At 45.8% G+C, this 25257-nt stretch overlaps 1 protein-coding gene across 2 annotated transcripts in view; it reads right to left on the bottom strand.

Annotated features, from left to right (window-relative positions):
* The window catches only part of ELP3 (elongator acetyltransferase complex subunit 3), a 114263-nt gene extending 91421 nt beyond the window's left edge, over positions 1–22842 (bottom strand). The window contains exons 1-6 of one of the 2 annotated variants that reach the window (XM_058670061.1): positions 22553–22842; positions 18330–18429; positions 11926–12064; positions 11233–11303; positions 10351–10414; positions 6477–6545 (exon numbers count right to left, since the gene is read on the bottom strand). In XM_058670061.1, the coding sequence (XP_058526044.1) occupies positions 6477–6545; positions 10351–10414; positions 11233–11303; positions 11926–12064; positions 18330–18429; positions 22553–22571 (462 nt within the window). In that variant the 5' untranslated portion in view covers positions 22572–22842. Of the gene's footprint in view, positions 1–6476; positions 6546–10350; positions 10415–11232; positions 11304–11925; positions 12065–18329; positions 18430–21985; positions 22077–22552 lie in introns of those variants that run through there. The other variant, XM_058670062.1, reaches the window with a different exon arrangement.
* Positions 22843–25257: the final 2415 nt, after the last annotated feature.

Raw genomic sequence — 25257 nt, 5'->3', positions numbered from 1 at the left:
GGAGAGTGTGGGCTGGGATGGGGACAGACCAAACTAAGCAAGGCTGCAACACCTGTGCGCTGCATGTGGACTAGATCAAGGAAAAGCCAGGCTGGGCGGATTATTCCTGTGGGTGCAAGCATAAATTAGAGCGGCGGAGGGATGTTTAGGCTTGGCCGCAGCATCAGATGGAAGAAGCTGGCACTGGGGACTAATTCTGTCAAGTCAAGTCACAGAACCACATAAAGAGTGCATAAACCGGGACTGAGAGAGACCTGGGAGGGAAAAAGTGGGTTCCCCCTTCCTGGGTCACTAGTCCCGCGGGAGGGCATGAAAACTAGGACGGGAGCTGGGGTGGCTAGAGAGGCACTCAACAACATCCGTGAGGGCTGGATGGTTGAGTTGGTTAGATGGAACTAAGCTTTAATACCCACTGACAAGTACAAGAGTCAAATGGGATGGGGGACAGACTGGTCTACTGCTACACATATTGGCAAACCAGGGTAGGGGGTGGGCCTGATGGGGGTTATTGTGGGTCGCCCCGACTAGGCTGCAGCTCCCACTGGTTGATGTAAGGGCCGAGTATGTGCTGGGCAGAACCAGACTGGACTGCAACACCCATTGGTTCCAGTGCAACTCGGGACTGAAAACAGAACCAACCCAGCAATTGAAACCACCAGCTGATTGGGGTGATGGACTGTGCCGGGCCCTGTGCTTGCTAGAACATACAAGAAACTAGTCTGGGAATACCTCAAAGTTTCTTTGGAGATCTCCCCAATCAAACTGCTGGACTCAGAACTCTAATCAAGAAAAGACAGAAGACAGAACAGGTCATCTCAGCTATATGTTGGCAGCGAAATATGGGGCAAACGGAGACTTTATGATGGACCATATCAATCAGTGGACGACCTCATCGAGCGAAACTGGCAGCGATTCATAACTGGAGAACTATTAAAACCACTTGAGCAAATATCTCAGAGCATGCCCCACATCCGGGACTTGGGGTGGGCGGGAAACCGGGTGGGGCTTCTCCCTCAATTTCCCCCTTTACCTCAGATACATGATGGAAACAATATGGACATAATAGTATTACCCACTTCCCTAAACCCCCTAAACCTTTTTTTTTAACCGCAATTAACTATGTAAAGATTGTCAACAACAATACAATAAAAAAATTAAAAAAAAATAAAGATTGTAAAGTACTGTGAAAAAGAAAAAAAAAAAAAAAGAATTCTGTCATCTATTGAGGCATTGTTGTTTGCCCCCATGAGATGGCTTTTGTAACCAAGGTGAGCTTGACAGTTAATGTCACTGATAATGTCTTGCTGAGTGGGACTTTGACAACTTAAACACAGGAGCACTTCTGGATTAAGCCTGTGCCATTTCTGGACACCTAACTGGGTGCTAACCATTGCCTCAGAATCTGGCCCACACATGTAGCACACCTTCTGGGAAAGGGCTTAATAAATATCCTAAATATTAAGGCAAGTGATGGGAGAGCTGAAATTGCTATGGCAATAAATAGTTATCATTATCTCAAAGGCTAGCCTGTCTTTGCAATTATTTTGGAGCACAGAAAATGTAACTGTTTTAGCTGCTTCTATCATTTTTAGCTAGAGGAATTAGGGATGCTTTTATTAAATAAAAATGCTTTTAATAATTGTTTCATTGTTTATGGGGTTGTAGAGTCTATAGTTGTAGAGTGATTTAACATTTGAAATCTCTGTTTTAGATTTCACATTTTTTCCTTTGTAACCTATTTTCCCATTAAATAATGGGTAAATTGTAGAAATAGAAATGTGGTAGGAATGTACTACTGATTAGCAGGTAATTGCATGTGCCTTGGCCTTGAAGTCCTGGCTGTTGCTCCATGACTACTGTTGAAGAATGAATAATGGCTTGCTTTGAAGAATAAGAATACAGTATTTTGCAGAATTATCTTTTTTTTTAAAGATTTATTTATTTTTATTACAAAGTCAGATACACAGAGAGGAGAGACAGAGAGGAAGATCTTCCATCCAATGTTTCACTCCCCATGTGAGCGCAAAGGCCGGTGATGTGCCGATCCGAAGCCAGGACCTGGAACCTCTTCCAGGTCTCCCACGCGGGTGCAGGGTCCCAACGCATTGGGCCGTCCTCGACTACTTTCCCAGGCCACAAGCAGGGAGCTGGATGGGAAGTGGAGCTGTCGGGATTAGAACCGGTGCCCATATGGGATCCCGGGGCATTCAAGGCGAGGACTTAAGCCGCTAGGCCATGATGCCGGGCCCACAGAATTATCTTTAGGGGCACCTGTTTAGCCCTGAAGTGCAGACGGAGTGACCAAATGTCTGTACATGCCCCCTTAGTCTTGAAGTAAAAATAGAACAATTAGTTGTTTGTGTAGAAGCTTGTGAGGTGTCTGAGTAAATAAAAAGGACAGCCTTTGCTTGCGCTGCAGTGATAGCACACCAAGTAACAGTGTCTGTGTCTTTGTTTATCACCGACTCCACGCACCCTTCCCGAGCTCCGAACTTGGCTGCAGCTGGACTCTGGCAATAAACGAAAGATATGTCCTCTATCAAGGGACGGTCTAGTACAAACCTTTCATCAACTATAATAAAAAAAACCCAAGTTTTTTAGAAAAAGTTATTTAGCGGGGGTTGGAGCCACAACTAAGTAGATTAAACCTCTGCCTGTAGTGTTGGCACCAGTTTGTGTCCCAGCTGCTCCACTTCCCACCCAGCTCCCTGCTTGTGGCCTGAGAAAGCAGCAGAGAATGGCCCAAAGTCTTGGGACTCTGCACCCAAGCAGGAGACCAAGTAGCTCCTGGCTTTGGATTGGATCAGCTCTGGCTGTGGCAGCCATTTGGAGAGTGAAGAAGCGGATGGAAGACCTTTTTGTCTCTCCTCTCTGTAAATCTGCCACTCCAATAAAAATAAATAAATCTTAAAAGGGGGGGATGTATTTAAATTTTTGTCACTACCTTATCCTTGAGGAAAAAGGGTGAATATCAAATCATTAACTGGAATTAATGTGCTACATAAAAATGTCTCACTTGCTATGGAAAAATGACCCTATTAATATCTGTTTCTGAAAACAGCAAATATTTCATATAAAAATACATTATGTGTTTGTGTACATACATATCAACACACACATACAAAAAAAAAACCCACTCATTTCTATGGTTGCTGACAATGAACGCACATCAAAATAACCTTGGAGTTTTTTCACACTATCTTGACAGGGCCCTAAGCCAGACCAAGCCAGAACTTCCCAGGTGAAGGTTTTGAATCATTTTGGTAACGTTATTCAGGGCACTCCAGAGATTGCACAGTACAGAAAACAATCATCACTCTGTTTCTGCCCAAACTTTTCAAAACCCTTCCTGGTAAACATCAACATTTCACACTTTGCTGAGACTTAATTTTAAGTATCAAATGAGTTAAAAGTCACGGTTAAAAAGAAACTGAGGGTGGTCACTGCCATTTTTGCGCCGAGCCTGACAAAGGGCAGCAACGGCCTGTGGAGCCTGAGGATGCAAGCTTGTGGGGAGAGGGCTAAGGGCATAGCACCAATGGGATACGTGGGGACCTGGGAGCTCATCTCTAGGCAGGTGGAGTGAACTGGCTGGTATCGTGGCTCGACCTGGCTTGTCCCTCACCCCATTCTGGTTCTCAGATCTGCCAGCAAGTGATATGAAGTGGTTCAGCCTGGCTCACCCCAGACCTACACCAAATGTATGCCAGTGGGTACTGTAACCTGGCCTGGTCTGGGCTGTTCCCATCCTTGGTTCATGAGCTCACCTGCAGGGACTGTGTACCGATAGAGGAGTTCCCTAAGCTCCTCTGTCAGAACCTCTCCCAGTGCCAGATCTCGCACACATCAGTGGGTCCATGGCCCAGCTCGACTCAGTCCACCTCTTATTCTAGCAGGAATACTGGCCTTTCCTGACTGGCACACACCTATTCTGGTTCTTACTGCTGGTTGCTGTATCCCAGCCAAACCTGGTCCATACCCAGACAGCTCATGCATGGCTCAGCAGGGGCAGAGACCTAGCACAGCCCATCCTATACCCACCTGGGTTCTCACGAGCACCAGTGGGCACTGGAGTCTAGGCCAGTCTGGCACACCCCAGACCCAGTCCACACCCATGCCAAGGGACACTGCCACCGTGTTCAGACCAGACCGCAGCCCCCATTCCAGCCCTCACATTCACTGGTGGGAACCATCAACCAGCTGAGACATCTCCTTAGCTCCCAAACCAGGCCTGTTTCCAGCCACAGATCTCGTGTGTGCCAGTGATCGCTCTGACCCAGCTTGGCATAGCCCTTCACCTGTCTTGGCCATTGCCTTCAGATACTGCAGCCTGGCCTGATTAGGCTGGCCTCCAGTCCCAACTCTTGCTGGTGGGTGCCGCAACTTGGCCCTGCTCAGTCTGCTCCTATCCCTGGCTCATGCAAGCCTGTAAGTGTTATAGCCTAACCTGGATTCTCCCAACTGAACCGCTGGACTCAAAACTCCAAACATGGGGGAGAATTGCAGGTTCCATGGTTGAATTGTGGAGTGCATGTGACAGGAGCTGGGCCCCCTCAGTGGCTTAGATGGAGCAGTGGACAATATATCCAGGTGCACATGGAGGATATGGCAGTACACTGGAGCCTGCATAGGACACCTGGTACCATAGCAGGATGGAGGACGGAACAAATTGATCAGCTACCCTAGCCAAGCATTGGCAGTGAATATCTGGAAAAATGGAAACTCTAAGGTGGACTATGTCAGCCAGTGGATTCTGGAGGGATTTCATTGTGCTTGGAGTAGCGAGATCAACAGCAGTTCAGAACTATTGAACTATCAAAACCACTTGAGTGGGACCCTTGTAGCATACCCCATGCCGGGAACCCTGGGATGGCACTGGTGACCATTCCCATTCCAGGGTACAGAGGCATTTGGGAGGCTGGGTGTGGCTTCTCCCCTTATCTACCCTCTTCCCCTAGATGCCGGAAGGAAAAAAGAGAATGTGGAAACAATGATCTTACTCACTTTCCTCTAGCTCTTGACCCTTTGCACCCTAATGGAGTACACAAAATTTTTTTAAAAAGAAAAAAAAATCCTTTCTCTAAAAACAAACAAGCAGAAAAAAAAAAAATTGAAGCAAACGTTGTCTTAGAACAAACTTGTCCAAATTCTGCAAGCTTTCTCAGGCTTTCTTAGGCTTTCTTACTACAGACAATCCAGTTTGTTCTATTTACTCGTGGATGATAGAAAAGTGAATGTTACAACTAGATGTCACCTACCCAAAGTTAAATAAGGTCAGAAGCAGCTCAGACAAGACTTGTACACATTACTTTTTGATTTAAATTTCTTATTTTCCTTGTTGCAACTGCAAAAACTATAGATGTGATTACATTTTTAAAGTTGGGCAAGTTTAAAATAAACTTGTGAACTATGAAACCTGTATTAATGTTCATATTTTTTTGAACAGTGTAAGGTCATTTATACCATATATTTTTATTTTTACATTTCTTTTAACAGAATCATAAAATATTTTAAATTTTTCTAATTATTTTTCATTCTTTGAAGGAGAGACACAAAGACAGAGATCTGCTGACTTATTTCCCAAACATCAGCAAGAGTAGGGGCTCAATCAGGTCAGGGACAGGAGTCCTCACCTGCTGCTTGCAGTCTGTCAGCATGAAGCTGGATCAGAAACCAGGAGTCCAGTTCAGAATACGGCCATCCCAAGCAGCAGTCTAACCACTGTGCCTAACATCTATCCCCACAGTGCTTGGTTTTAACTCATTGAATTGTGATTTAACATATACAAAGATACTTCAAACAGCTTGTGGAAGATGAAATCCAAATATAAATTTATTCTGGTGCAAAAGCAATTTTGAAATTCATGCATAGTTTTAACATTCATTTTCCATGAAATCTTTGATTTCAAAATTTTGTGATTTCAAGATGTTTTTGTATCAAAATAAACTCGTTTTAATTTCATTTTCCATGAGCTTTTAAATGTTTTTATATGCAACAAAATCTGAGTACATAATATATGACCTCTGAAAAGTGCTGTTACATAACCACCCCCCATGATACACAGAATAATTCTATAACCCCAGAAGTTCCTTGAACCCCTTTTACAGTTAATTCGATACTCCTACTTTAGCAAACCAGTTCCAGTGCTTTATGATCCGACTCACAGAACCCAAAATTCAATTTATCCACCTATTTTCTCAGAACATTCACTCATTTTTATTCCATACATTTCCTAACTAAATGAAGATTTACATTTCTTTTGGAAGAAATGTAGAGACTATAAAACTCCAATATAAAATAATTCATATTCTCTAAACAAAGTAGCCTTCTGACTTTGCTAAGCTTTGCAAAACGATCTCCTTTTCTAAGATGGATATTAAACACAAAGGGAAAATCATTTTAGCTGTTGTTTCAGATTTAAATCAAATCAAGCAATAATATGTTCTTATTACAGAATCCAATTTTTAAGAACTTACCTGTTCTAGTCGATGTCTTGTCTGCAGGTAAGGATCATATCTAGCACGGATGGCTCGCATGGAGGTTGGCTACAGAAAAAAAATACATATTGTCATGCCCATATCAGATTAAAAATAAAGTCATCGCAGAAGGGTTTTGCTAAAAACAAAATTCTTTATAATCTTGAATACTAAAACCCTGGCTTTCCCGTTTTTCTTCTAGTCGTGACAAGGTTCAAAACAGCACCCTGAAAAACATCTGGTTGCTCTGCATGTCCACAAGTATTAGCAGCTCCAAAGCAAGGTAGCTCCTGGAATCACATTTCTCTTTTCTACGAACACCTGCTGGAATCCAAATGGGCACCATCTGCAGACACACAGATTTCCAACCAGAACACAGTCTGTAATGACTTGATAAGTGTTTGGTGCTGTTGTCACACGATGGACTACTCTATGGCTATCAAACAGTGCACTGATACACAGTGTGCTCGAAGATACTTTGCTAAATGAAAATGCTAAGGTGCAAGAATATTTTGCTATGTAACCTCATATGTAAAAAGGTGGGATGAAAAATATGTATCTGTTTCTATATTCATGAAATATTTTGAAAAATGTAGAGGAAACAGGTAAAACTAATCATCCTAAGGGAGAGGTCAGAAAAAAATGAGAGACCCCGCTTTCCATAGAATAATTCCTTCTGTATTTTTAAAAACGTTGCCATGAAAACAGAGGGAAAATGAAGACAACATGGAAGAAAAGCCACTTGATCTCTGCCTTCTAAGCCCTTCTGAAGAGATGACTGACTCCTTCAAAAGCTGTTCACTAGTGTGTTGCTTTCACTCTTGACCCCACTCAAATCCTTTCTCCACATAGCCAACAAAACTATCTTTTAAAATCTGAAATCAGATTGTACCTTTCCCGTGCTTTAAACCCTAAGTTTTTCATGGCACCTACAATAAACCCCTGGTTTACAAACCTCTGTATCATCTGCCATCTGCAATCTCACATTCCAGAACCCCCTGGGCCCTCTACGTTAGCTATTCCACCTGCTGCTGTTGTATACTGAAATGCACATGTTTAACCCCCAACTCCTTTGTTAAAAAAAGATGGAGAGTAAGAGACCTGATGGAACTAGAGCACCTGGGGGTTGGGCCAAGCAAAAGGCCTAGGTCATCCTCAGAAGGTGGTTCTCAAGGAACAGCTTGCTTGCTTAAGCTGCACATGCCTCTAAACTCGCCATGTGGTCAACCCTACACCAGCCACCAGCCTCCAGCCTCTCCAGATGCCTGAGCCCCGACTTGGACTGGTGAGCTCTAAAACTCTTGAACCGAAGTAAGCCGCCTTCTCAGGCTCATTCTCTCATGTGTTTTTAAGTAATAAATAACAGACCAATACACTGGGAGTGCTCTTCCCTGATACTCTTGTCATTCAGGATTCAAATATCTTTCAAAGAATTCCTTCCCAAACACTAGAGCTAAGTATTAGCAAATTACTCCATTTTATACTTTGCTTAATATATACTAATATCTCATTTTCGTTTACTTTATTATCCATCTTCCATGTTAAAATATAATTCCCACTAAGACAAAGAATCCTGTCAGTATTTTTACTGCTAAAGATGTAGTAATAATGCATCAAACCCAGGTCTGTATCCGATGAAGGATTAATACCCAGTATATACCACCAACCCAAACTCAACAACAACAAAAAAATCCAGTTAAGAAATGGACAAAGGAGGGCTCGGCGGCGTGGCCTAGTGGCTAAGGTCCTCGCCTTGATCCCATATGGCCGCTGGTTCTAAACCTGGCAGCTCCACTTCCTCTCTATCTCTCCTCCTCTCAGTATATCTGACTTTGTAATAAAAATAAAATAAATCTTAAAAAAAAAAAAAGAAAAGAAATGGACAAAGGACCCGAATACACACTTCTAAAGGACAACAACTGGGTATCAAATACATGAAAGGCTCAACAACACTAACCATCAGGAAAATGCGAATCAAAACACCCTTTAGTTATCATGTTACTCCTATAAGAATGGCTAACACTGAAAAAAACAGAGAGCAAAAATGCTGGTGAGGATGAGGAGAAGCGCTCTACACTGTTGGTGGGTATGTAAATCAGTGCAGCCACTGTGGGAAACAGCATGGAGCTATCTTAAAATCTAGATAGACTTCCCATAAGAGCCAGCAATCCCACTACAAGGTATTTACCCAAAAGACAGGAAGTCACTGGATCAGACACCTGCTCTACCACATTCATTGTACCATTCACAACAGTTGAAAATGAAATAACCAAAGTGTCTATCAGTAGATGAACAGATAAAAAGGAATAAATTCTATTATGTGCAACAAAATGACTGGAAATGCAGGACATCACATTGAGTGAAATTAGCCAGACACAGGACAAACACCACATGCTGTCCCTTGTAAGTGTCAGCTAAAATTTGAAAGGAAGGAAGGAATCCCTAAGTGTATTGTTTTTGTTGGAAATACCTAATTGTTCAAACTTTGTTTTAAATCTTAATTATTTTTAAATTCATTTTTAGTGACGTTAAGCATTTTTTCCTTTGATTTCTGTGTGCAGCCCTTGCCTGTTTTCTTTCTGGGATATGATCTTTTTCCTTTTTATGTACTGAGCTCTGCACTTAGTAGAACCAAAAAGCTTTTGACTGTAATGCAAATTCAAACTGTGTTGTTATCTCAAGAAAATGTTTTTTTAAAAAAAAAATCTATGTCTCGGGCCCGGCGGCGTGGCCTAGCGGCTAAAGTCCTCGCCTTGGAAGCCCCGGGATCCCATACGGGTGCCGGTTCTAATCCCGGCAGCTCCACTTCCCATCCAGCTCCCTGCTTGTGGCCTGGGAAAGCAGTCAAGGACAGCCCAAAGCTTTGGGACCCTGCACCCGCGTGAGAGACTTGGAAGAGGTTCCTGGTCCCAGCATCGGATTGGCGCGTACCGGCCCGTTGCGTCTCACTTGGGGAGTGAAACATCGGATGGAAGATCTTCCTCTCTGTCTCTCCTCCTCTCTGTATATCTGACTTTCCAATAATAATAAAATCTTTAAAAAATACTAAAAATAAAAATAAATTTAAAAATCTATGTCTCTTGCTTTCTAGCAGTGTGTTTTTTTGCATGCTAATTGTGTAAATCTGTGCTTCACTTGCCTCAGGTGTAAAGTGGGGCAATAAGAATGTCTATCTTCAAAATACTGTCATAAGGTTTAAAACTGCAAAGCACTTACAGAAGTGTTTAGGCTATACAAATAGTATACATCTGCCTAGACATTCTCCAGTGATCAGAACATTTGGCACTAGTACACAATGAATACATCTACTGAATAAACAACTTTTTTTAAATTTAAACTTAGCAGTTTATAGTATTCAAACAAGATTTTGCAGAACTTTGTGTATTCAAGGGCAATCAAAACAGAATTCTAACAAGCCATATATTGACAACTGAAGAGAAGAACATTTTTAGGCGGGTAAGCAGAGAAATCTCAGTAACTTAGCAAGTGAGGAATAACTGAACTCTACATCTTACCTAGTGAGGACTAGGAAAAGCCAAATTGGGAGCCTGACCAGTAAGGTACAGGCTGATCAATTATAGGCCAGCTCGCTTCTTCCTGTCTGTTCAACTTTCTATGCTAGTCTCTGTCTATCTGAGCTAATTCGGGGGCTCCTGAGCAACTCTGAAGGTCAGTGCAAGACATGATGGGGAGCCAGAGCTGGAAATAAGTAAGGACCAGAGAAAGCTCCTCTCCTGAGTCTTGAAGGAAACTTACAATTCCTTTATCTCTGAGGACCATCCGGGGCTCAGTGAAAAAAAAATAGTCTTAATGTTTAGAAAGCCAGTACTTGCAAAACCACTCTGAGTGAAGCCTCATTTACAGCAGGACTTACCTCATAGCCAGTGTATGACTGAGTGGAATATTCAAAATCTGAGTCAGGTCCACCAGGGCAGTATCTGCCAACACAGCCAAAGAACACGAAAATCTAGCTCAGCAACTTAGTTCAACTTAGTTCACTCCCCCAAAATCCTAACAAGTAAGCTTCATTTTCAAATTTTATCTGTAAACCAATACTTTTTCTACTGAAAAACAAGTGAGATAAATATTAATGGAACAAAATGACACTCTTTTTCCAAAGACTATAGTCACTGTCATTTGGAGATTTGAGTTTGTAGGGACTAAGGGCAGCTGAAGTTTTCCTAACTTTGGGTCCACACTCACAGTGTTCTCTGGTAACCACACTCAGAAAACCCTTCCTCTCACTCCATTTTCCTACCTAAGATCACAGATACGCTTCTGGTCATTCTTCCAAAGACCTGAACTCTAAAACTCCAACAGCTGTTTATAAGGATAACTTTATCCTCTTCTGAATTCATGTTAAATTTCTGACATTTGGAATTTTGGCAGCTCATGTTTCATATATCAAGTTTTCCACACACTTTTGCATTGCTTATTGTAACAAATTAAAATCTAAATACTGGGGGCCAGTGTTGGGGCACAGCACGCAAAGCTGCCGCCTGTGAAGCCAGCATCTTGATACATCGAGAGATCGATCTGTAACTCTACTTTTCAGATAAACATATAAACCTTTTTAGAAAAGTCTTCACATATTTCATTTTTAAAGCACTATATATACCATCAGTGATTGCTTGTGTCAGAGAACTATAATCTATTAAATCAAACTTTTAAATACCAACAGCTTGTACTGACCAAAGGTTCTAGAGCACTTAGTTCAATTAAAATATACACACACAACAAAAATCATCATACTCACACACATATATTTCCTGTAAAACTGATGTGTGGGCATCTGTGGGGTTTACACATCACAGCCACAACAGCAATCTACACAAAGAAAGATAAATCAAAACTGATGCAAAAAATGAATACAAAATTCTGAACTGCAGATATCTAATTTCCACCTCTGCCCCTTAGCTCCCTGTGCCCTCACTCCCACTACTGTACAGGACTGCTCTTCACTTATCTGAGCACCGCCTACCGGTGAAGAGTACCGGGCTTCCTACTGAGCACTGCCTCATCCCTGTGTCTGCAGGGACCTCTCTGCCCTCTGGACACCCACAGTGCTCCTGCTATCACTCACTTCACAGCTGCTTGTATATACAGCTAATCTGCATTATTAAATGTCCATTAAAAGCACTTTTTATAATTTATCAGTTATATTGAAAGCAATCAGCTTATACCACATACCAACATTTATCATCTGCACACATCACCCAGCCTCAGTCTACACTTTCACTGACTTCACAGCCTCCTGCAATTTTCTGGGCAGTTTCCCCCTCTGCCCTCTGGGCATTGTTCACACGCCTCCATTTCAGTGCTGTACTATGGCAGATGGATGTTAGGACTCCAAAGCCCCTGTAATACCTCACCTGCTGGCTGTCACAGACAGGGATTCCTGGCAAACAAACACCTACTGTATCAGTATCTCCCGAGTTGGATCACTCACCCCACTGGCAGTTCTGATGGGTTTTGCCTTCAACTTGGGGACCAAGATTTTTCGGTACTGAGGAGGGACCGCAGCAATGATATCCACCAGGCGGGGCTGTGCTGAAAGGCCATGTTTGGCAGCTGTCTTGGTTTTCACCCTGAAATGAAGACATCTAGCATTATCAAGCTCATAACGATAACATATCCAGCAAGGCTCTCACAAGGGTGCCCGATAACAACGTTAACTCCAGCCACTCCCCACCCCTTCACCAGGTGACATTAGTGGCTTTAAGATCTGCAAGTATCAGACAAACAGAAGAAAATTCACCAACAGAAGACTTCTTCCTACCCACAGGCCCCAAACAGGAAAGCAGAGGACTACCAAGGAGGGCCCAGGGTCAGGACAGGGTGCAGGTCTCATTTGAAACAGTGCTCTAAGGGGGCCAGCAGAGGATGTCCCTGGGAACCCTCCACATCCCAAAGAGTGGGCATAGGTGGGAGCCCCATCTCCACTCCCACTCCAGCCTCCTACTACTGGCCACCTTGGGAAACAACTCAAGTAGCTGAGTCCCTGACACCTGCTCGTGAGAGCTAGACTGAGTTTCAAGTTCCTGACTTCAGCTTCACCTGGCCCTGGTTGTTGCAGGCCATTTGGGGAGTGAATGAGTAAAAGGAAGATCTCTTTTTCAAATAAACACCCAGAAAAAAATACATTGCTGCAGGACTATGCTGACTGTATCTTTTCTCAACCTCAGCGCTACTGTTTTTGTGGCATGCGTGTTTGCGGGGCTGGAGATGGGGGCAGCTGTTAAGTGCACTGTGGGATACTCAGCAGGATCCAGAGCCTCTCTGCCTTCTTACAGCACTCTTTTCACTTTAATAGCCAAACATGACCCTACAAATTGCCAAATGCCCACCGAGAAGAAACACCTTACAAGGTAGGAAGGCCATGCAGAACCAAACAGGAAAGGAAGGTTACGAAGAATCAAATGAGAAGTCTGTATTTTTCAAAGTTCTAAAAGTTCTTCCAGGACTGGCATTGTGGCATCACAGGCTGGGCTGCCACCTGCAATGTCTGTATCTCATATGGCTGCCAGTTCAAGTCCTGGCTGCTTCATTTCTGTTATCGTTTCCTGTTAATGCTTCTGCGAAAGCAGCATAAGATGGCCCAAGTGCTTGGGCCCTGAACCCATGTGGGAAGCCCGAAAGAAGCTCCAGGCTCCTGGCTTTAGCTTGGCCCAACTGAGGCCATTGCTGCCATGTGGAGAACGAACCAATGTACAGAAGATCTCTCTGTAACTCTGCCTTTTAAATAAGTAAACTTTAAGAACTCTTTAAAATATTAAATATAAAAAGAACAGAAGACATACCAATTTTAGCCATCACAAACCATTTCTGTGCCTCTTCCTGGGCACAATCCAATCTCCAACCCTGAGGAAGTAACCTTTATTCTTTTGCATTGCTCTAGAATTTACCACCTTTCCTGTTCTTTGTGGCTGTTGGTTAAATCCTAAGAGTCTGTTTACTAATTCATTCACCTAGAAAACCCTTGGGGTGTTTATTCCATATTGAACAAACATCAACGGAGTACCTGCCATGTCTGAGTGACTACCCAGGCACAGGCCATGCTGCAGGTAGATGGTGAAGTCTTTAGCTTCTGTGTCTGCAGGAAGGCATAAAAGTATCTGTGGCACAATCCTACAGACCAACCAGCCCGGAGTGCTTTCGGAGATCAGAGAGCAATTCCATATGGATGACAAAGAGCAGACTGGCTGCCTTATGGTAAGATGCACAAACAGGAATGCAGAGATTGAAGGAAATGTAGGTAGACAGCAAGTGGTTTCCAATGGGAAGGAAGAGAAGCTTACAAAGCTGAGAATATGACAAAGCCCAAGCGGAGAGCCTTACCTAACGGGCTGGGGACATCTGAGTTGGAACTAGCCATAGGAAGAGCGCAGCTTTAGCTTTATATGTGCTAGAGAATGCTAAAAAAACAAAACAAAACAAAACAAAAACAGAGGACAAGCATAGTGGCACAGCATGCTAGTCCTATGCCTGCTGTGTTGGCATCCCATTGGGTGCAGGTTTGTGTTTCAGCTGCTCTACTTTCCACCCGGTTCCCTGCTGATGCGCTCGGTAAAGCAGAAGATGGCCCAAGGCCTTGGTCCTGCTACCCACAAAGGAGACTCAGAAGCAGCTCCTGGGTCCTAGCTTCAGATCAGCCCAGCTCTGGCTGTTGCGACCATTTTAAGTATAAACCATAAGACCTGGTGTGGTACCCTAATAGCTAAAGTCCTTGCCGTGCACGTGCCGGGAACCCATATAGGTGCTGGTTCTAATCCCGGTGCCCCGCTTCCCATCCAGCTCCTGGCTTGTGGCTTGGGAAATCAGTCAAGGATGACCCAAGGCTTTCGGATTCTGCACCCGAGTGGGAGACCTGGAGGAAGAGGCTCCTGGCTGGCTTTGGATCAGCTCAGCTCCAGCCATTGCAGCAGCTTGGGGCGGGGGGGGGGGGGGGGGGAGTGAATCAACAGACGGAAGATCTTCCTCTCTGTTTTTCCTCCTCTGTGTATATCTGACTTTCAAATAAAAACTTTAAAAAATTTTTTAATTTTTTAAAAAAAGAGTTTGGGAGGGGTTCGGGCCTTGGGATTCGGGGGCAAGTGCCGCTCCTCACAGTGTGGCGGCTGTGGGGTTTGCCCCTGCCGGGTCGGACCCAATGCTGGGGGCTCACGCCAAAGACACTGCCGCAAGGCAGTGAACGAGTCCTAGGCCTCACCCAGGACCCAAGAGAGCTCTTCCCTCAGGGTAAGTACACCATGAGGGAACTTGGGAACTGGGTTAAAATTCCTAACTCCGCCCAGCTGCTAATATCTTGTGGCAGGGTGAGTTTGGGAGGGGTTCGGGCCTCGGGATTCGGGGGCAAGTGCCACTCCTCACAGTGTGGCGGCTGTGGGGGGTGCCCCTGCCGGGTCGGACCCAATGCTGGGGGCTCACGCCAAAGACACTGCCTCAAGGCAGTGAACGAGTCCTCGGCCTCCCTCAGGGCGGCCAGTGCACCATGTGGAGCCAGGCTCTGCCTGCTGGCCGCCCGGCCAGGGAGCTCTGGGGTATTGGTTGTCTGAATCACTGCTTAGGTAGCTACTTGAGTCAAGGACACTAAGTCACACTGTCTAAGGCAGAGGCCAGGACAAGTGAGGGACTGAGATAAGCTGAGTCAGAGCAACCACTGGCAGGCGCGTGATCTACTGCTAGGAACAGGCCCAGTTGGGGAGGCATGGGGACACCTTAACTGGGTTGAGGTTCCCACCAAGGGGTGCGTGTGCTGGAATGGGGGCTGCATTCTACCTAGGAAACAGTTGTAGTCACCCGAGGCACTAGTGTGGGCTGGGATTGGATGCACCAGGCCAGTTCAGATCCTAACACCATCTGGTGTTATGAAGAACCAGAGGGTAGATGTGGGACTGCTTAGGCTGGGTCTCAATCCCCTCTTGAGCCATGCGTGAGCTGTATGTGGGTATGGCCGGGCTGAAACATCCAACAACAAGAACCAGAATGGGGTGATAGCCAGCCAGGAAAAGCCACTGTTCCTGCTAGGACAGGAGGTGAACTGGGTAGGGTTGGCTCAAGGACCCCCTGGCATGCGCAAAATCTACCATTGGGAGGGGTTCTGATGGAGGAGCCTGGGCAACTCCTCTGGCAGGACACAGTCCCTGCAGGTAAGCGCAAGAAGCATGATAGGAAACAGCCCAGAATAGGCCATGGAAAGTCTCCCACTGGCACACATTCAGCATGGGTCAGGGGCAGACCAGGCTGAATCAGTTCATGTCACCCACTGGCAAATCCGATCACCAGAACAGAGTGTGGGATGAGCCGGGTTTGGTCGTGACAAAACAAGTACACATTATGGAATGCCAGGGCATGGTTGCCTGTACTGGATTTGAATGCAGCATCCAACCAGCACACGTGAGATCCAGGAAGGGAGGGGCAGAACCGGCAGGGGGATTAAGGGGCTGGTCCCCTCGCTAGACAGCTACTCCCACTGGAGAGCGTGGGCTGGGATGGGGACAGACCAGACTAAGCAAGGCTACATCACCTGTGCGCTGCATGTGGACTAGATCAAGGAAAAGCCAGGCTGGGCTGATTATTCCTGTGGGTGCAAGCATAAATTAGAGTGGGTGAGGGATGTATGGGCATAGCCACAGAAGCTGGCACTGGGGACTAATTCTGTCAAGTCAAATCACAGAACCACATAAAGAGTGCATAAACCGGGACAGAGAGACCTGAGAGGGAAAAAGTGGGTTCCCCCTTCTTGGGTCACTATTCCCGTGGGAGGGCATGAAAACTAGGACGGGAGCTGGGGTGGCTAGAGAGGCACTCAACAACACCCGTGAGGGCTGGATGGTTGAGTTAGTTAGATAGAACTAAGCTTAAATACCCATTGACAAGTACAAGAGCCAAATGGGATGGGGGACAGACTGGTCTTCTGCTGCACATACTGGCAAACCAGGGTAGGGGGTGGGCCTGATGGGGGTTATTGTGGGTCGCCCCGACTAGGCTGCAGCTCCCACTGGTTGATGTAAGGGCCGAACCAGACTGGACTGCAACACCCATTGGTTCCAGTGCAACTCGGGACTGAAAACAGAACCAACCCAGCAATTGAAACCACCAGCTGATTGGGGTGATGGACTGTGCCGGGCCCTGTGCTTGCTAGAACATACAAGAAACTAGTCTGGGAATACCTCAAAGTTTCTTTGGAGATCTCCCCAATCAAACTGCTGGACTCAGAACTCTAATCAAGAAAAGACAGAAGACAGAACAGGTCAATCATTCATCTCAGCTATATGTTGGCAGCGAAATATGGGGCAAACGGAGACTTTATGATGGACCATATCAATCAGTGGACGACCTCATCGAGCGAAACTGGCAGCGATTCATAACTGGAGAACTATTAACACCACTCGAGCACATATCTCAGAGCATGCCCACATCCGGGACTCGGGGTGGGCGGGAAACCGGGTGGGGCTTCTCCCTCAATATCCCCCTTTACCTCAGATACATGATGGAAACAATATGGACATAATAGTATTACCCACTTCCCTATCCCCCTGAACCTTTTTTTTTTCTTTTTCTTTCTTTAACTGTAATTAACTATGTAAAGATTGTCAACAACAATACAATACAATAGATTAAAAAAAAAAAAGAGTAAACCAGTAGGTAAACAAGGTCTGTAGCTCTTTCAAGTAAAATAAATCTTCAAAAAAACAAAAAAATCTAAGAAGAAATGCTCACAAGATACTAAAGATATATATACTTAAAGGTGTAATCAATAAAACAGAAAATCTGCTAAGACATGGAAGGAAAGTAAGTAAATACATCTCAATAATCAAAAAGGATAATGAATTTACTTATTTCCTTCTTGAGCAAATGTTTATGAGGCATGGCATTTCTGGGACAGGATAAACCTTAGCACGGCTTCTAGTGGAATAGTGAGCAGGGCCGTCCAGCAGGGCAGGCCTCTGCAGGGGAAAAGGAGGGTTGAAAAACAGATGCAGAGATGAACAACAACTCTCATACGACAGCAAAGAAAAGCTGAAACCAACGATGATGGGGAGGAAACGGAAGAACATGTCAAAGAGGCTAGAAGCAAGAATGGCTGGATTAGACCAAGGATTCAGAGGGATGGGGGAGGGGAGAGGGTTGTCTTCTTGGCTGAGAGCTGCTGCTCCTGCTAAGATGCAGGGAAGCCAAGAGGATGGGAGGCCATGTTAAGAATACGGGTCCCCAAGACAGATGAGCCAACTTAGATTCCAGCTCGGCCAGTTACTGCTGATCTATCCCTGGATCTATCCTGAACCCTCTCTATGACTCAGATTACTCATCTAGCAATTGGGGGTGATAGCACAACCTCCATCATATAGCTCAAGAGCATGAACTCTTAGCAGTGCCTGAAATACACTAAGTATGCAATACAAAGTTATTAATAGCATTAAGCAATGAAATGATTTTGCACTACAAACAAGTGACAGGCAAGGCAGAAAGTGAACATCTTCTGTCAGAAAAACAAGTAGAATTGGGCTGGCACTGGGATGTGGCGGGTTAAGCTGCTGCCTGCACGCAGCATCCGATGAGCACTGGCTCCTGTCCCTGCTGCTGTGTCTGGGTGGGCAGCCTCCATGGGAGACCTGAAAGAAGCTCCTGGCTTCAGGTTGGCTCTGCCCTGGTCATTGTGGCTGTTTGGGGAGTGGACCAGTGGATGAAAGATTTCTCTCTGTCCCTCACTCTTTCCGTAACTCTGCCTTTCAAATAAGTAAATTAATCTTTGAAAAAAAAAAAAGGAAAAAACAAGTAGTATTAGGTACGTCTATAAACATGACCTGCTACCTAAGAACGAGACTGTGGGCTGTATGCAGATGCACTTACTTATTCAGATCAATGTCTTTTCCCTGTTCGTGGGCTTCAATCAGTTGTTTAATCACATCTCCTATCGTCAGCATCATCAGCTCAGCAGTGCTGAGCTCACCTGCAAAAAGAATATTCAACAAGTTTAGAATCATATTACTCACTGAAGATTAAAAATCTTTAACAATTTTCCTTCCAAAATCACTATACATATGCCAAATCAGTAGCTCAAGCTCTTAAGACACACCTCTGTTGTTTATAATTTGATCTCCTTGATACTTTTATTTAAAGCAGACCTCATTACACACAGGAAAGGCTCCCTTCAGAAGCACAGACACAACAAGAATAAAACAGAAACAGGAAAAGATTTAGGAAACTTTGATATAAACATGAGGGGAAAGAACCTAACTGCACAGGAAAGGCCCAAAGTGTCAAAGAACGCCCCTCCATCCATGGGTTTCTAGTTACAGGTGAAGCATCCCAAATCTGAAATGGAAGATGTTCCCAATCCTGAGACAGCTTTGAGCACTGACATGATGCTGGAACAATTTTGCAATTTGGAGCACTCTGGGTTCCAGATTTTCACATTGGGGATGTTCAAACAGAGGAGCAAGTACTCCAAAAATTTGAGAAACTTGAAAGTCTGAGCATTTCTGGTGCGGATAAGGGACACCTAGCCTCTACTAACATTTCCATCATATTTCAGGGTTAGCAACATTCAGGGACATTAACTGACTACCAGAGCAGAATGAACCTACAGCCCAGGAATGGCTGCTTATCCCATAAAGACACACCATGGGATGAAGCTCAGCCCCTGGACTGCAGGATCAGCACAGAAAAGCAACAAGGGCTCTACACGTGCAGGGACCCTGATATCCACATTTCTTTTATTTTAAATTTATTTATTTTTATTGGAAAGTCAGATATACAGAGAGAGGCGTAGAGAAGAGAGGAAGAACTTCTGCCTGCAGGTTCACTCCCGAAGCGACCACAATGGCAGGAGCTGAGCCAAACCGAAGCCAGGAACTTCCTCCAGGTCTCCCACAGGGGTGCAGGAGTCCAAAACCTTGGGCCATCCTCGACTGCTTCCCCAGGCCACAAGCAGGGAGCTGGATGGGAAGTGGAGGAGCTAGGACACAACCAGTGTACATACGGAATCCTGGCACGTGCAAGACAAGGACTTTAGCCACTAGGCTACCACTCTAGGCCCAATACACATATTTCTAAAGATACTGTCTGCCTACCATGGTAAGTGGGACTTGCCCCCTTGTTACCCATAGGCACCAGGAGACGAGATGCTGTTACTACAACCCAGCCCCTCAGTCACACTTGACCAGTTCAAGAATGGACACTTATCCCACTCAGGCAATCTCAGCATCTCCTCAGAGCAAACAATGCCAGTTTTTTCCCAGACGACAAAAGCTGTGGCTCAGCAGCCAGTGGGCTTTCTGCCAGTACTGAAGACTGATGTGCAAAGACAGAGGAACACTCTGATCTCTGGAGAGCAGATTCATTCACTTGTCTCACTGGAAACCTTGTGCTAGTACTGTGAGGAAGGTATATGGCTGTCCCATTTCACAGATGTAAATAATGGGGCTCAGGCAAGTTAAAACACCATTGTCAATGGCATCATTAAGATTCAAACCCAGGTCTTTTCATTGAAACTTCCTTCCGTTTTTCACTGAGCCATGCTGTCCCTGATGACAGAAGACTAATACACACAAAACAATTCGAGAGAAGTCTACCAAAATAAAAGAAGTGCTACAAAATCATATCAATCAGGGCCCAGTGTGTAAGCCTAGTGGCTACAGTCCTCACCTCGCACATGCCACGAACCCAAATGAGTGCTGGTACTAATCCCGGCAGCCCTGCTTCCCATCCAGCTCCCTGCTTGTGGCCTGGGAAAGCAACGGAGAACGACCCACCACCTGCAATGTCAATATCCCACCTGGGTTCCCATTCGTGTCTCAGCTGCTCCACTTCCAATCTAGCTCCCCACACATGGCCTGCAAAACGCAGCTGAAGATGGCCAAGTGCCTGGGCCTCTGCCACCCACGGGGCAGATGCAGATGAAGCCCCCAGCTTTGGCCTAGTTCAGCCCTGAGTCTCAGGAACACTTGGGGAGTGAACCAGGAGAGAAAGATCTCTTTCTGGGCCTGGCACAATAGCCTAGTGGCTAAAGTCCTTGCCTTGCATCCCCTGGGATCGCATATGGCTGCTGGTTCTGTCAAGACTGCTCCACTTTTCATCCAGCCCCCTGCTTGTGGTCTGGGAAAGCAGTAGAGGATGGCCCAAAGCCTTGGGACCCTGCACCCACGTGGGAGAATTGGAGGAGGTTCTTGGCTCCTGGTTTCAGACCTGTGCAGCTCTGGCCGTTGCAGCCAGTTGGGGAATGAACCAGCAGACGGAAGGTCTTTCTCTCCGTCTCTTCTCTCTGTAAATCTGACATTCCATTAAAAATAAAAAGAATCTTAAACAAAAAAAAAAAAGATCTCTGTTCCTGTGTCTCTTGTCCCTGTAACATTTTCAAGTAAAAAAAATAAATCATTTCAGAAAGAGAACACCAAAAGAATGAAATTAGCAGTGACATAGAATCCGAGTGCCAGAAAAAAAAGCTTTAAGCAACACTAACAAATCCATAATTAAAATAATAATAATAGTAAATGCAGCCTGACAGCTTTGTTCCCAATTCCTACTGTGTTACAGCCAAGATCTATGACTTATCATGAGCCCATTTCATGTCTGTAACACTGGGATCCTACACACAAACCCAAGACCATTTTAAGAAACAAATGCCTAAGAACTTGCATTTTTTTTTTAACATATTGGTTACTCAAAACCATGTCAATTCCATAATGTTGTAAATTGTTGCTGATGTTATGTTGGGACTCTTAACTGATTGGGATGATATTCTGCCAGCTCTATCTTCAGACCAGAGATGGTCTCCCCAAGAAACTGTTCAACTTATCTGGACAATAAGATGCTGGACTCTATGCTTGGTATAAGTTTGCAAAGAAAAAATCTTGATTGAATTTGAACTGTAATACTGCAACAAGGTGAAAGAATCCACCATGGTGGAAGGGCATGGGGAAGGGTTGGGGGAAACCCAGACCCTATGAAACTGTCACATAATGCAATGTAATTAATAAAAAAAAAAGTTAAAAAATAAAATATATAAAAAAAGAAACAAATGAAACAATGCGCCAAAGCTAAATTACCACGGAGATACCAGTTGCTCATACAAGCAGGTGAAAATGACAGCAACTGGGATAAAGTGCAAGAAGCAATGCAACAGGTGAAATCACCTTGTTGGTCCACCTGATGATTTACTTCCCAAGCGGGCGCGAGGGCCAGAGCCGTGCTGGTCCGAAACCAGGAGCCCCTTCCAGGTCTCCCAAGCGGGTGCAGAGTCCCAAGGCTTTGGGCCGTCCTCCACTGCTTTTTTTTCCAGGCCACAAGCAGGCAGCTGAATGGAAACCAGGGCCCACACGGGATGCTGGCGCGTGCAAGGCGAAGACTTCAGCCGCTAGGCCACCGCGCCGGGCCCCTAACAGGTGATTTCTAAGTCAACGCTCAGAGGCCCAGAGAGTAAAACTGTTCTCTCTGGTCAAAGTGGGAGAAAAACACACGTGGGACCCGTGGAGTTGGATGCGCGGGAGGCAGGCAGCTGAAGGCACCTGAGTTAGAGTCCCAGCCCTCCGAAGACACGACTCCTTTCCAAGGGGAGCTTCCTGGCTGCCCACCACCTCCACACCTCCTAGGAGCCAGCCTGAATTCGCAGTTAGTTAAATGGAGCAAGAAATTCACAACCCCTAGGGTCATTCGGACTTGGTTCGACCAACTGCTCACAGGAGTGCGCGAGGAGAAAATCTTTAAAATTTACTCCATCCTGCTGAAAAGCTAAACACAACAGAACTGGTGCGCGCTAACTCGGCAGGTAACACAAACGGCAACACCTGAGACCCCACAGTCCTACGCAGCCCACGCAGGACTTTTACGGCTGTAAAACATTTCCAACCAGGAACGGGTAGTAAAAACAACCTTGTAAGAGTCCTGGGGGCGCGTTATGTCAACGCCAAGGCTAAACCTGGAAGGCTGGACTCCAGGGGCGCACTGCCCACTGCCCACAGGCGGCCGCCGATCAGGGCAGCTCGTGCCCGCCGGGCAGACTGGGGCAGTGCCTCCGCTCGCCGCCGGCCGGCCGCCTGCCCGTCCGCCGTCCCCTCCGCCCTCCCGGTCCGCACCTTTCCGCTTCTGCTTCATCTCGCGCCGCCGTCGCAGTGGCCACAGACTCCGGCCACGGCCCAAGCGAGCAGCCGCAAAGCACCTCTCGCGGCCTGTCGTACGAGCACGGCCTCGGGCCGTAAAGCGCTCCTCGGGGACGAGCGCGAAGCCCCGCCCCGGGGCTCGGAGCCGGCCGGCTGGGCGGGGCCAGGACCTTAGGTTGGCGGGTGTCCACGCGGCGTCCGCTGGGGTGTTCCAAGGCTGGTCCTGGCAGTTCAGGCATGGGACGAAGCTTGGGAACTGACGCTGTGGCAGGAAGCCCGAGTTGGGCGGGTGGGCTCTGTCCAGGTGCGTCACATCCGGGGAAAGTGTTGGGGGCAGTGACACCTGTTCATGGTGGCGAGGATGGAAGCGAAAAGCAGAGCCTGGCAGCGACAAAACGCAATCGGCCATTGAGTCCTGGAGGCCAGACGGCCACGTCAGTCTCAGGGGACTGACACTTGTCATTGTTAACCGTCGTGGCAGGAGTGTTCCGGAGAAAACACATGCAAAAGGAATAAATAGTTCTCAGAATCCAGAGGAAGTCATTCATGAAGCTCTGACAAAAATAAAGCGAGGTTTTTAACGTGTGCTTGCCAGATACAAGTTATTGCCAAAGACATCAGGCACCACAACATTGACTGCTCGACTGTGTAGGGCAGGCACCTCTCTGAGGCCTTCCGCCCCGCTGCTGTGTTTAGCCTCCAACTCATGTCATTCTGGTTATGAATCGTTGTGACTGGGTTATTTTTCAGAGTATCTGCTGTAGTCCTCATGTTTGCAAACCTAGCCTCCCCTCGCTGAGGGATCCCTCCATTGACTGGGGCATGCATAGTCCCATTGTACCGCTCTGCCCTTCCCCCCAGCGGTCCTTATTCTTTGGAGAATCCCTCTGTGATTGTTATGCAGGCTGACTCGTGCATGGTAACAATTCTGGATTTTGGATGCAAGACTTAGGTTAACTTCTCCTGAAACCCATCTGTGAGCTCCTTTATCCGCCAAAAAGAGGTGGAAAGCCCCCTCTCAGTGAAGACAGGAACACATGCTCGCTCCATCCCTCCTACAAGAATTCAGGGAACTCCAGTGTTGATCCCACTCTGACGCTGAAATGGTCATAGTAGAACATTGTGATCTCCGGTGTTACCAAATCTGGAGAAATTTATTCTTACTCTCATTCTACCACTTTCCTCAAAAGTTACCTTGTGGAATCCAATCACAAAATGGAGTAAACATGGCTCATTGTTAACTGCAATACTTTTCACTTTTGTAACTTCTGCTTTGCTTGCTTGTCTGTGAAACTGTGTGAGCCTGCAGGCCGACCCACTTATGTGATGGTTCTCAGCTTCCAGGAATCAGAGTCCGAGTGTGGTTATCTCAGAGGTAGCTCCAAGGCCCGAATCTGGTTGTCTTAACTACTGGACCGGAGAAGAGCCAGGCATAGGCTGTCCAGCCACAACAAGCCATTGTAAACTGCCCCTATAAAAACTCTGTAAATGTGCTGTTCAGGGCCACACTCTGTAAGGGGTGTCGATCCTGGCTAATTGGTTGTCTTACCTTTCATTGTAATAAAACTTGGTTGTGATTGTCACTGGTGTTTGTAACATTCAGTGTTAGCAGTTGAGTGGATGCAATATCCTTGCTTAAAAATCCTCTGTGATCGCACCCTCCACTCTCTTTGTTGTTCTTTCTTACTCTCTTTTATGCACTCTTTTTTTTTCCCCTTTGGACTGTAAATATTGATTCAGGAACTCAGGAATTACTCGGCTCTGTCTCTCCAAGGTGATTACTGGGGTTCCACAGCCTTAAACCCCATCTGTGATCCCATGTTTATAGCCCAGGTTTGACAACTAGGCCTGAGTGTGTAATAGGCAAACTTAACAAGAATAGAGCTTGAATTTTTTACTTGAAGTCTACTCTTTGGAAAGGCAGACCAGGTTTATGGAGAGAAAGAAAGATAGAGAGAAAGACCCTCCATCCACTGGTTCACTCCCTAAGTGGCTGTAATAGCCAGACCTGAGCTGATCTGAAGTCAGGTGTCAGGAGCTTCTTCCAGGTCTCCCATACAGGTGCATTGTTGCAGTGGTTTCCCAGGCAGCTGCTTTCCCAGGCAAAAGCAGGGGAAATATGGGAAAGTGAAACAGCCAGTACACAAACTAGGACCTATATGGGATCCTGATGCTGCAAAGTGAGGGTTTGCCCTTGAGCTATCGTGCTGGGCCCAGTCTCTCGCAGCAAACTTTGGGACCCACCGAACAGGGGTCAGAGGTACTGTGAGTCAGATCAAGGTCACAAGCCAGACAGTTGGTGAAAAGTATTTATTTTCTGGGCACATTTTAAAGATTTGGACAGTATTCCCAACAAAAGAGATGTAGGATATAATATTAAGGCAGATATCAATTTAAGGATGGCACCATACCAGGAGTGAGGAACATCCAGCTTTATAAGACCCAGGAAATCATTAGGCCTGGCCTCTACAAGGCAACAGTAGCAGGACTCATAATTCAATAAAGCTATAACAAGCTGATTTTTAAGTAAATTATTTCAGGCGGCTTGCAAATGGTGTTCTAAATATTCAAATAACCCATAGTAGGGGGGAAAAAAGCTTCCTACAACCAAAGGAATGGAATGATGTGATTGCCAGTCACTAAGCTGGAGAAGACAGTGGCCGGGGCATTTTTGTTTGTTT

Source organism: Ochotona princeps, chromosome 11 (assembly GCF_030435755.1).
Source record: "Ochotona princeps isolate mOchPri1 chromosome 11, mOchPri1.hap1, whole genome shotgun sequence".
Taxonomy (NCBI): Eukaryota; Metazoa; Chordata; class Mammalia; order Lagomorpha; family Ochotonidae; genus Ochotona; species Ochotona princeps.
Note: the sequence above shows the minus strand (reverse complement) of the source record. Positions and strands in the feature narration are given on the sequence as shown.